The sequence below is a fragment of the Fukomys damarensis genome, unplaced genomic scaffold (assembly GCF_012274545.1).
Source record: "Fukomys damarensis isolate Sample0158 unplaced genomic scaffold, DMR_v1.0_HiC HiC_scaffold_29, whole genome shotgun sequence".
NCBI classification, from domain to species: Eukaryota; Metazoa; Chordata; class Mammalia; order Rodentia; family Bathyergidae; genus Fukomys; species Fukomys damarensis.
In genome coordinates this window covers 32,493,067-32,505,915 of record NW_022900941.1, presented here as the reverse complement: position 1 = coordinate 32,505,915, position 12,849 = coordinate 32,493,067, and the positions used below count along the sequence as shown (strand labels likewise).

The 12,849-nt window shown below is 38.1% G+C and overlaps 1 protein-coding gene across 2 annotated transcripts in view; it reads right to left on the bottom strand.

The window, feature by feature from the left end:
• Tnfaip6 (TNF alpha induced protein 6) overlaps positions 1-12,849 on the bottom strand; it is a 24,111-nt gene extending 11,262 nt beyond the window's left edge. Inside the window, exons 1-3 of one of the 2 annotated variants that reach the window (XM_010604660.2) lie at positions 12,614-12,847; positions 7,079-7,216; positions 4,516-4,677 (exon numbers count right to left, since the gene is read on the bottom strand). In XM_010604660.2, coding sequence (XP_010602962.1) covers positions 4,516-4,677; positions 7,079-7,216; positions 12,614-12,791 — 478 coding nt within the window. In that variant the 5' untranslated portion in view covers positions 12,792-12,847. Of the gene's footprint in view, positions 1-4,515; positions 4,678-7,078; positions 7,217-12,613 lie in introns of both variants that reach the window. The other variant, XM_033757224.1, reaches the window with a different exon arrangement.

Below are 12,849 nucleotides of genomic sequence, written 5' to 3'. Positions count from 1 at the left end.
AAAAAAAAAAAAAAAAAAAAAAAAAAAAAAAAAAAAGCATATGTGGTAGGAGAGGTGGCTCTGGGTAGCATTTCAAGATTTTTAAAAAATTAGATTAATCAGAGCTTTTTCTAAGGACATTCTCCTTTAAGACGTTTTCGTTGGGTATGGGGGCTCATTCCTACAACCCCACCACTCTGGGAAGCCATGGCAGGAAGATGGCAAGTTCAAGCCCAACCTGGGCAACCTTATAACTTAGTGAGACCCTGGCTCAAAATATGAAAAGGGTTGGGGAATGTAGCTTTGTGCTAAAATCTTGGGTTCAGTCCCCAGTACTGAAAAACAAAACAAAAATCCCTATTTTAAAAAATTGTGTTAGAATGTTTAATGTGTGGAAGTTAAGGAAACATTTCCTCAAAGCTAAATAGCATTTTGAAAGGCTGTGAAGCAATGGAAATAGTAAAGTATATATAGTTCAAGCTCTGTGATGATCCTACTCCTCATTTTCTTCATTGGTAAAATAAATACAACTATGCCCATCTCTCAGGCTTATTTTGGGAATAAAATATTGATGATAAGTCAAGAACATTATGCAAATATAAACTAGTGTTATTATATAATGAGGTATTACATGATATATAATTTGTATGTATTTATAACAATGACATTGATGCTTTTGAGGTGACTTGCACTGTGCTATAGAATTCTATCTTTGGCATATGACATTAGGGAAAATAATTCAAATGCTGAACTAGCGCTGGGACTGGTGGTGACGCCTGTAATTCCAGCACTCAGGGGGCTAAGGCAGGAGAATTGCTGCAAGTTCTGGGACAGCCTGGGCTGCACAATGAGTTTGTGGTTAGCCTGAATTACATAGTGAGATCCTGTCTCAAAAAGCAAAAACCAAAAAACAAAAGAGAGAAAAAAAAAAAAGAAGGGGAAAAAGAAAGCTGAAGTAATTTTGGCACTCATTTAATTATATGTGATTATATCTATTCACCTCTGTAGAGTATGGTAATACAGTCATTGCCTTATGCATTCCTTATTTATTTATTTATTTATTTACTTATTTTTGAGACAGGATCTCACTGTGTAGTTCAGGCTGGCCACAGACTCACTGTGTTGCCTAGACTGGCCTTGAACTCATGGCGATCCTCCGGCCTCAGCCTTCCTAGTGTTGGTATTACAGGCATACACCACCACTCTCAGTATGTATTCCTTATTTTTAAAATGACAGATTCATAACCTGACTAGGCTTGAGAACTGTCTATTGGTTAAAACATTCATACCCAAAGGCAGTCAGTGTTGTGGTACATATTCCAAATTTGAAAAGAACGATTTTACATCTAAACACTTAATGGCCTTATTATTCCTGATTTCAATCACCTCCAAGTTAATTATAATAACTAATAATATTGGCTAGTAATGATTGTTTTACTTTTGAATGCTGTTATGACTGCTTTTCATCCCAATTAGGTTTTGGTGGACTGTTCTACTTCAGTTCACTACATCCTTTCAGTAAACCACAACCTAAGTACATAACCAACACACCACTAAATCCCAAAGTAAGCTAAATACGTTGAGAATTGAGTGAGAGCAAGCCTCCTAGAATTCTGCAAAAATGTTCCCTGAATAGATAGCATCCAGCCTTCCTAATAAAAGGAAGTAACTATTAAAAACTAGTAGTTTAAGAGGGCTGGGCATTTAGCTCAGTGGTTTTGCTGCCGGCTTTGTAAGCACAAGGTCCCAAGCTCAATCCCTGGTACCAAAAACAAACAAAAAAGTAGTAGGTTAAGATTGCATTCTTATAAAAGGACAATAAAAAAACTGTGAGGACACTTTCATTAGCATGTCTTTTTTTTTTTACCCTACACTTTGACCTATGGATAGGATTGCTCAGGAGCTCATAGATTTTACCATTTATCAAGCAAAAAAGGAACCAGAATGTTTTTGGAAAGACAAGTAACTCTTGAGAGTAAAAAAGGAGTTGCCTGTACAAATATACCAAAGAAAAACAAAGGAAAGAACAGGCGGCAGGAAGCTTTATGTATTACTAATGACTAAATATACAGTGGTTTAGTACTATCTAGGACTAAATAAACCTAACACATATTGAAAAACTGGTTTGGAAGCTACAGTCCTCTATTTTGTTTGTTTGTTGCTTTTTTTCTTTTTTGGTACTGGGAATCAAAATCAGGTCCTGAGTTGCTGAGCTACATTCCTGGCCCCTGTATGTTTTAAGTGGCACTAGAAAATAGTGCTAGGCAACAACGTTCTTTCTACTTGAAATACACATAATTTTAAGAGCTGGGGTTTTAGCTCAGTGGTTGCAGCACCTGCCCTGCAAGTGCAAGAATCCAAGTTTGATCCCCTGTACCAAAAAAAAAAAAAAAAGAGAAAGAAAAGAAACACACATAATTTTGAGATACAGGTTAGTTATGTACCTGAAAGACTGTCCTCCAATAATTAGTATTATTAAATAATAAATTCTGTGAAAGGATGCTAGAACTTCACTGCTCTCTCTCTTTCTTTCTTCTCTTTCTTTTTGGGGGAGTACTGGGGATCCAGCTCAGGACCTTGTTCACTATGTTTTCCACTATGTTATAGGGCTCCTTTTCCTTACTCCCTCTCTCTCTCTTCTGAGAGTGGGGATCAAACTCAGGGTTTTCACCCTGAGCTACCTCCCCAGCTCTATTTTATTTTTTATTTTGAGACAAATTCTCCCTAAATCACCAGAACTACTGAGCTCAAAACTGTAATACTCCTTCCTTAGTCTCTCAGAGTGTGCCACCATGCCCAGCTAGAGTTTCTTTTCTTTTCTCTCTCTCTTTTTTTTTTTTGTACCATGGATCGAACTTGGGTCCTTGCGCTTGTGAAGCAGGCAGCGGCACCACTGAGCTAAGTCCTGGCCCTCCCAGCTAGAATTTCTAAAGGCAGATCCAAATGGGATTCCACTTGTACATAGTCCAGATCATAAATGCCAAAATGAAAAAAAAAAAACTTTAAAAAGGGGCCAGGGATTTAGCTCAGTGGTTCCACCACCTGCCTCGCAAGTTCAAGGTCCTGAGTTCGATCCCCTGGTATAGTTTAAAAAAAAAAAAGCCAAAATGATTTGTAACACATTATATAACACTTTGTAACATTGTTATGCACAATATATGCAAATAGAAGAGTATATTTTCCCTCTGAGAACGTGAACAAAGAGCAACTCTTTATAGTAATGAGTTTTCCCATTAAATATTTCAAGCAGCTGTGGAAAAATATGAATAAAGATATAACTGTGTAATGGGAACTAGTCCAGCACTGCGGGAGGCTGAGGCAAGTTTGGTCCTGCCTGGACCACTTAGGGAAGTCCTGTCTCAAAAAGCAAGAAGGGGGCCAGGGATTTAGCTCAGTGGTTCTACTGCCTGCCTCTCAAACACAAGGTCCTGAGTACGATCCCTGGTACCACAAAAAAACAAACGAAAAGCAAGGACTGGGGATGTTACTCAATGGGAACTTGCCCCTGGGTTGCATCCCCAGTACTGCAAAACAGAAACAAAAACTAGTATGTGCAGAATATAATCGTCAAACCACAAAATCAGAGTTACCTTGTTTGGAAGTCTAAGCATTTATATGTAAAAATAAATTAAGGAAAGAGTTTGTTTATTTTGTCTCCTTTTCCTCTTTCTCTCAGAGAGGCATGGGGCCACTGAAGTAAATCCCCTGTCCTCCTCATTCTATTGCAGGGTAGTTTTGAACAGTTAACATCTGGTAGCATCACTTTATTGCTTTAGCTAATTGACTAGGACAGATTTATAATGCATGCATGTGTGCCTGTGTGTGCGCGCGTTTCCTTCTTTGCTGCAGGAAGTTCCCTAGCACAGAAGTGTTTTCTTATCCTACCTGCCTACTAACTATTGGCTGTCTGATTCAGGGTAAATTATTTAATTTCAGCCTCCTGATCGCTAACCTAGTTACAGATAGCTTCTGGCAGAGCTGAGAATATTAAGTGAGAGTGGAGGTGAGGAAACATAACCCAGTATCCAGCACAGCATAAGCACTCTAAACATGGTAGTTATTGTTCATAATTATCATCACCACATCGGTTTCTTTCAGGAAGATGAATCTCTCTCTCTCTCGCTAAGGATTGAACACAAGGTGCTCACACTGAGCTACATCCCCAACTCTTTTTAAAAAAGCTTTTGTTTTAGAAATTTTGAGACAAGGTCTCACTAAGCTGTTACATTGCCCAAGTTGGGCTTGAACTTGTGACTCTCCTGTCACAGCCGCCGAAGCATTGGGGTTATGGCTGTGTACCACCATGCCCAACCATCTGTTTATTTTTGTTTTGTTTGTTTGTTTTTTTTTTTTGGTACAGGGGATTGAACTCCGGACCCTACACTTGCGAGGCAGGCAGCGGAATAACTGATCTAAATCCCCGACCCTCATCTATTTATTTTTAACAACTTCTTAGTAAGTGTTTTGTTGTGGCTTTTCTGTTGTGTGTGTGTGTAACTGTTCTTGTAAAACATTACGTTATTATTTTAAACACACCATGTGGGTTGTAGCAGTATGCATCCCATCTTTCGCTCCTGTTGAGACGGACTCCATAGTCGATAATACCAGTTTTCCCAAATCCGCAGTTGGGCCCTGGCTTCACAATGGGGTACCCAACTCTGCCCTTGGCCATCCACCCTGCAGCACACACGTGGAACCCTGCAAGAGGAGAGAAGGTTGAAGTGTTGGCTGGGAAAGGCCATAACCAAGATCACCACTTCCAGCAACTTCTCGGCTGCCCAGATCCAGTTCATATAAGGGAGGAAAATGGCTTCCTTAGAAAAAAGAAAAAGGAATACACATAATGTGGATTTTACTAGAAAGTGGTCCTGCTTAAAAAAAATGATGGAGATGGACTAGGGATCAGACTGTAGATATAAAACCAATCCAATTTCAGAGCTGTCTTCTTTTCACAAATGGTCTACTACTATCTGATACTTTCTGAAATGAGTATGAATTCTGGAAAAAATCTTTTTTTTCTCGCATTGAGTTTATTTGGAAAAAAATCTTTTTCAGGTGGTAATCTAATTCATTTCTCTTTCAGCATCAATTAAGATGTCAGTATATTTTGAAGATTTGAGCTGGGTGTGGTAGCACACACCTGCAACACTCTGGAGGTGGAGGTAGGAGGACTGATGTGAATTCAAAGCCAACTTGGGTTATATAGTGAATTTAAGACCAGCCTGAAGTATACAAAGACTCTGCCCCCCGAAAATTTAAAGATTTGAGTAATAGCCAGTTGTGGTGGCACACTCCTATAATCCCATCACTTTGGAAGGATGAGGCAGGAAGATTATGATTTTTTGAGGCTATCCAGGCCTGCATAAAGTTTCAAGGCCATCCTGGGCTACACAGCAAGACCCTGTCTCAAGAAATAAGAAACAGGAGCCAGGAATTCAGCTCAGTGGTGCTGTTGCCTGCCTGTAAGCACAAGGACCTGAGCTCGATCCCTGGTACCAAACAAAAAACAAAAAACAAATAAGATTTGAATGAGAATTAATTCTCTCATAAATGTCAAACAAAGGCTCAGCTTCTTTTTCTTGTTCAGCTTCAGCTTCAGAGGCTATTTTGGTACCTGCTGGTACCAGGCAAGAGCGATTTTGTGTGTGTGTGTGTGTGTGTGTGTTACTATGGATCAAACCTAGGGTCTTTGCCCTAAGCTACATCCCTAGACATTTTTCATTTTTCATTTTGAGACAGGTTCTCACTAAGTCAATAAATTACTTAAGCAGAGCTTGAACTTGCGATCCTTTATCAACCCCATAGGGTGCTGGGGTTACAGGTGTGTGGCCCAGGACTCCAGGCCTGCTGCTAAAGACTCTGTCCTTGGCATCAATCATTCCCCTCACAGACCTGTGATTACAGATAAGCAGTTGGGACCTTTGAGACAGTGTAGTACCATATTGTCTACCCTAGATGTCTACATGTTCTGCATCTGTGCATTCAATATATATATTTACCAAATTGCATCTGAGCTCAGCAGGATGGCAAGCTTGTACATTGTTCATGTGAAGCTATGGTGCCAGATTCTGGTGTCCACGGGCACGGTGAGCTCCCACTGATTCCCCCACTCATATACAGAACAACTGTTCACCCTGGGTAACGCACAGCAGTAGCATAAGCTTTGCCAGACAGTTTTCTGCCCACAAAGGAGCTCCTGTGGGAGTGGTTGATTCTCCTGAGTGCCCAGCACAGATGCCAACAGCCCATTTTTGTGTAAAGAAACAAGTTGTTCCATCTGGTTAATTACTGTGGCTTTCAGATCCGCTGACATCATCTTCTCAGCTTTCTTTCTCTTGCTGTCTTATAACCTGCTTATCCCTGTCCTCAGCCTGGAACTCAGGATCTTCCTGCCTCACCCTTTGGAGCATGGGACAATAAGAGTGTGCCGTCACTCCCAGGTCTCTAGCTTTTGATCCTAGAGTACAAATGCATTCTCTCACTTCTTGTTAAAAATATTTGGGAAGAAGCCAAGTGTGGTGGCACACACCTGTGATCTGGAACTCAGGAGACTGAGGCAGAAGGATGCTTGGTTACGTAGTGAGTTCAAAGCCAGACTGGAACTACATAGCAAGATCCTATTTTTAAAAAATGTATATGGAAAAATATGTAATATATATTATATATGTTTCATATATATTGGGAGAAAAGCTTGTAAATTCACTATTTCTAGTGCTAGGGAAATTTCTTCATAAAATTCAACACGCTAGCATCATTTAATAGCTGAGTAAACCTATGCTAAGGAGACAAAGAGATGGAACAATATTAAAAATGAATGACAGTTACATTAAAGCTAATGAGAAATTTGCATCCATGACATTGACATAATAAGGTCTTTTTCTTTGTTTATTAGTTCTCAGTGGATTGTGACCCCCCAATAATGACGCTAGTATTAGATCCTTTCTAGCTCTAGGTAAAAGGTATGGAAGAAGCCAGAGAGCAAAGATGTAATAGGGGCTTAGAGTACTATTCAAAAGAACTAGAGTATAGGAAAGGCAGAGTACCCTGACCCCATGCCCCAAGGCTTAAAAAGTAGAAAAATCATTGTCAAGTCAGTTACCAATTTTTCTGGCTGCTTCTAGCTGCTTGTAGGTGGCGAGACGGCCACCTTCGAATTCACACACCGCCTTAGCTTCTGCATAGGTGAGCTTGTATTTGCCAGACCGTGCTTCTCTGTGGTACACACCAGCTGCTTGTTCTGTGAAATCACAAAGTGTCATCAACGCATCATTATATATTCTTGGGAAACGAGGGGAATTTTGCCTTAGCTAGAAGATGATATCAACTATTGTTCCTGCCAAAGAATTTTCTAGGTCAGCTTCCAGGGAAGTTTTCATTGTTAGAAAGCTTTGGAAAAAATATGAATGGGGGACTTTTAGGGGAATTTGGGGGGCATAAACAAAAATTTGAGGCTATATTATTATGTTTCTATCATGATTGACTGAAAATGTTTTTATATAACATTGTATTTCTACATTATCCTTAAGTGATAAAGTTTTGGATTTCTTTTGACTTTAATAAAGTTTCTTTTGCCTTCAATTCATTTTTTTTTTTTTTTTGAGACAGGTTCTCACTATGTAGATTTGAGACTGACCTGGCTCTCATTATGTAGCCCAGGCTGATCTTGAACTCACAGTGATCCTCCTGCCTCAGCCTCCCGAGTGCTGGGATTACAGGCATGAGCCACCATGCTATGCTGTATACTTCTGTGTATTTCTGTCATATATATATATATATATCCATGTTACCAGCAGCCTAATTAAGATGGTAGGGAAAAGGCTGGGCATGGTGGATCATGCCTGTAATCCCAGCACTCGAGAGGCTGAGGCAGGAGGATCACTGTGGGGCTACATAATGAGTTCCAGGTCAATCTCAACTACATAGTGAGAACCTTAAAAAAAAAAAAAAAAAAAGATATAAAAAATAAAGTCACAAAATTTGGAAGGGTAAACAATAGGGGGAAAATGAATTAAAGGCAAAAGAAATCAATGAAAATGACACATTAATGTGGGCTCACACTGATGAAGAAAATTAAGCCAACATATCCATTTGAGGGAAATTACTAAGGTAATATAATTGAGAACTTAGTAAATAATAAAAAACTGCAGAAAAGTCTCAAGAAATCCAAAGCAAACAAATACCAAATTAAAAAAAAAAGGAAAACAGATTAAAACAGCGGAGAAAAAATGGCACACCTAAATTGCAGTTAGTGTCTAACTTCTTTATTTGGTTTTTCTTTTTTAGTTCACATGCTGCTCCCAACATATTTTAGGCAGTGATAAGTCATACATGAGTTGTTTGCCAATAGATTACTGTCTAAATGAATTATTTTGGTTTAGAGTGCCTTCCCCGTAGAAACCATGTGAAGAGATTCCCAGGACGATAGTCTTAGGTTAGCTCTAAATTAGCTCTAATAGCTCTATGTAGCCTGCCAGATTCTGGTTAAGTATTTGTACCAGAACCTAAGCAGTCGGCCACCACTAAGACAATTTTCAATGAGAATGCATATTTCTTGGGATGCAACAAGCCATAAATACAGTGGTTATTAGGAACAATTCTAATTTGAGCTGGGTACAGTGGTGCACATTCTAGCTACTTGGGAGGTTGAGGCATAAGTAGTACAAGTTTGAGTAATTTAGCAAGATCTTGTCTCAACAATAAAAAGTAAAAAGGGGTATGGATGAGGCTTGGAGGCAGAGCATACCGGGATTCAATCCCTGGTAGTAGGAAGAAAACTCTAATTTAGTTCTTTGTTTTCTTTTTCAAGCTGGTTTAAAGTTGACACTGCCACAGTTCGGTAGGCTATAGAGCTAATTGTGTCCCTAATTTTCTGGACTTCAAGGGTTCCTGCTCTTGTACATTATCACTTACAAACAGAAGGCCTTAGGCTACTTGATGCTCGGAGATCAGAGAGTGCCAGTAACATCAGATCATAACAGGTCAAGGTGTCTTCTTTGAAGACTGCCTGTTTTCAAAGTGGCTTTCATATGGCAAAGCCTTTACTATCTTCCAGTTTCTGTGTGTGTGTGTGTGTGTGTGTGTGCTCGTGCGTGTTGTTTTCAGTACTAAGGACTGAACCCAGGTACCTTGTACATTGCTCCATACACAGACCAATTTTTATTTTATATATATATATTTTTCTTTATTTTATATTTTGAAATAAGGTCTCACTGAGTTGTTAAGTTATGCAGGCTAGGCTTGAACTTGTGATCCTCTTGCCTCAGCCTCCCAGGTGCTGGAATTACAGGTGTGTGTGCCACCACACCAGGTTCCAACTTGGGTATTTTGAGCATATACCATGAGCATATACATTTTGCTAGGCTCCATGAACTGGGCCCTGTTCCCATATAACTTGGATACTAGTGGGCAAAATATGTATCTTTATCTTGAATTAAACACAAATGATTTTTGGTAAAAAGGAGGTAGGACTGACTCGCTCATGTACTGTAATAAAAGACAATTAAAAAAATGTTAACAATTGTACCTGTTTCATAAGAATATAATGTAAGTATCTTTATTTGAAAATACATGTAGGGATTATTTTAATGTATGCCAAAGTGTCCTCAAATAAATTTCCTTGGTATTTTACTTCCAACTTTTTTCTTTAGAAAGGGTCTTTAGAAAGTTCAGTCTATCCTTAAGCTCGCTTTGTAGCCCAGGCTAGACTCAAACTCTCAGAAATTCTCCTGAGTGCTGGGATTACAGGCATGTACCACTATGCCTGGCCTACAAGTTGAAATATTATATTTGTGGGAATTAATGAAGAGAGAGGTTTTTAGAAAATAATTTAAAAATATCCTCCCAGTAATTAAAAAAAAATGGCACTTGCTAATACTTGTCAAGAAATAAGATGGCAATAGAAACAGCAAACATTTATGTGCTATCATTCTTAATAATTTGTTCAATATTAATATTCCATATTATTTCTCACAGAGCAACAAACTCAACAGCATCTTGCCTTATGAATAAGTTGAGAACTCTTGACATGTATACTTGACAGTTTTATACTTGATCTTAGCCCAAAGGCTGAGAAGTGATTGTACTTGACTGTTTTAGGCAAGGCATTTATTTATTTATTTTTGGTTTATTTTTGAGGCCCTATAGTTCAGGCCAGACTTGAACTCACTATGTAGCCCAGGCAGACCTTGAAGTAGTGGTAATCTTCCTGCCTCAGATGCCTAAGCAAGACATTTCTATTTTTATTTTTATTTATTTATGGTACCAGGGATCGAACTCGGGTCCTTGCCCTTGAGAGGCAGGTTGCGGAACCACTGAGCTAAATCCCCAGCCCAACACATTTATTTTAAATTATTCTTCAATTCAGAATTTTAAGCCATTAAAATGGACCTTTAAAAAAATAAATCCTAAGTTTATTTATTTACTTACTCATCCATCCATTTATTTATTTGTTTGTTGTGCTGCCCAGCCTGATGTTGAACTTGGGGACTCAAGTCATCTCCTGCCTTAGCCTCCTGAACAGCAGAGACTGTAGGCCTGGGCCACCCTAGCCAGAAAAATTTTAATTTTAAAAGTTTTACCTTTCAAAAAAATATTATTTTATTAATTTCCTAGTCAATAATCTTATTTTTTAAAACTGAAAAATATGATTAATTTTGTTTTTTCTTTCAGCAAGTGAACACAGAAGAATGTTGGCTTTGACCTCTGCTGCTAGTTCTACCCCGGAGGAGCCCCACAACCTTGTATAAATCACCTCCCCTCCCGAGCCTCAGTTTCTTTATCTATCAAATGGGAGTAATGAGAGCTTCTGGGCCTCAGGGTATGTTACTTTTCCTTGTTTTCCAGATTCAATACAATGGCCAAAAAAAAAAAAAAAAAAAAAAAAAAAGTTATCTGTATTCTTTTAATTTTCATGACCCATGTAAAACTCATCAAAATCTTTTTCTCTTTAGTGTGCTTCTCTTTGAACTCGGGTCCTTGCACTTGTAAGGCAGGCCACCGAACCGCTGAGCTAAATCTCCAGCTCAGTGTGTTTCTCTTTTGTTCTGCTTTACATTACCATTTAAGGAACTAGGGAACACAGAGTTAAAGTATCATGTTCAGTATAGATGCTAACAGATTCTTGCCTTCTAATCTAATTCTGTTTCCTCCCATGTGGACCCAACTGTAAGTAATCTGTGTTAGGCTGACTGGTCAATAATCTGTCCTACATCCGAGTACTCTGCAATTCTCCTGAGTCTCAGATTTGCAGCATAGTATTTCTGTCTCTGGGTCAGAACTTCTATTGTCCAGGTTTATATTTTTGTAACCTACCACTTCACTTAAAACGACAACTTGAAATTACTTGCTCACTAGAGAGTTTGGTATCATTTTAAAGTTTATCCATATGGGTTGGATTCTTACTGGCATTATGCCTTCCTTTTTTTCATTTCTTACTAAGATGTGTACATTTCCTCAGTCTGTGTGCAGTGAAAATAAGAAGAGATCTGTTCATTCTTTCACTAAATTCCAGATCTCATCTTGACCAAATGAATCTCACTGAAACTACTTTACTAGCTCAAGCTGGGAAAAAGAAAAAAAAAAAAAAGGTGGCAAGGCTATGCAGTACGAATCCAGCTTTTTAATGAAATACGCACGGTTGCAGTTATTACCAGAAAGAAACATGCAGAAAGGGAAAATAGTCTACATCCATGTGCTATTTAACAAGCATAAAACCAATATGTAGTTTATTTTGCTTTGTCTTTATTTCTTTATTCTGTAGAGGAATCTATAGATTTTCACTAATTTATTTTTTTCTCTATTAAACATGACAATGAACATAAAACAACATAATTCATATTTTAAGACTTAAAGTATCGTTGAGCACTATAAGGGGTGTTTTGTATTTTCTGTATTGAGGGTTGTTTTTTTTTTGGGGGGGTCTATTGTTTATCTTCACAATTTGCCCTACATCTTTTTTTTTTTGGTACCGGGGAAGTGGGAACCTTGCTCTTGCGAGGCCCTGGCCTATATCATTCTTTACATTTAACTAAACAAAACAACAAAAGAAACTTACCTTGTCTAACAATTGTGTTAGAAAAGTATTTATATGGATAGCACAACAAAAAGATAGTGATAAGATTGCATTCAAAAGTAGAAATGTCTTTCATTTTTTTTCTGGCTCTGTCAAAATAATCAAAGGATGTTTGGAAAAACTAACACACACTACAGCTCAGAGTACATGAATCAGTCACTGTAAAAGTTTTGTACATCTCAATTTCTCTGAAATCTACTTGTGGATTCAATTGAAATAAAAAGCAGCTAATATATTGGTGTTTTCAGTTTGTTAAAGAAACACTTTTCACCACCCTATTAAATGTACTTAGAAGATTTAAAAAATACATATTCATTATATATATAGATCTTAACTGCTATTTTCTATTGAACAACTCATTTTATTAAAATATATTTTTAAATTTTAGAAAGCAAGAGCACTTTAAAAAAACGAAATGGCATTTCAATGGCTATCTTTCCTAAGCATTCTCTTTGAAAACATCAGCCTTCTGCAGATTAGAGATTTTTACGGCTGTGACCCACTCTTCCATGTTTTTAAAGAATTGACATTCCCAAGAAGAAGCCCATGAGTGAAGTTTCTTACCAAGCCATATGGAGTTGTGAAAAATTCCATCCTTGAATCCCCATCCTTGAGCCTCCTCCCACAGCAAGAGAAATAAATAAGTTAAGATGATCATATCTTCAGCTGCAGAGAAGTTAATGGCTGTCAGGGTTCCTCCTGATAAATTCTCAAAGCAGTGGCTGAAATGTGACTGAAACATCTGGTTTCCATATCTTTCTTAAATAGTTTTTTTCAATTGTGAGGTCAGCCTGTATTCT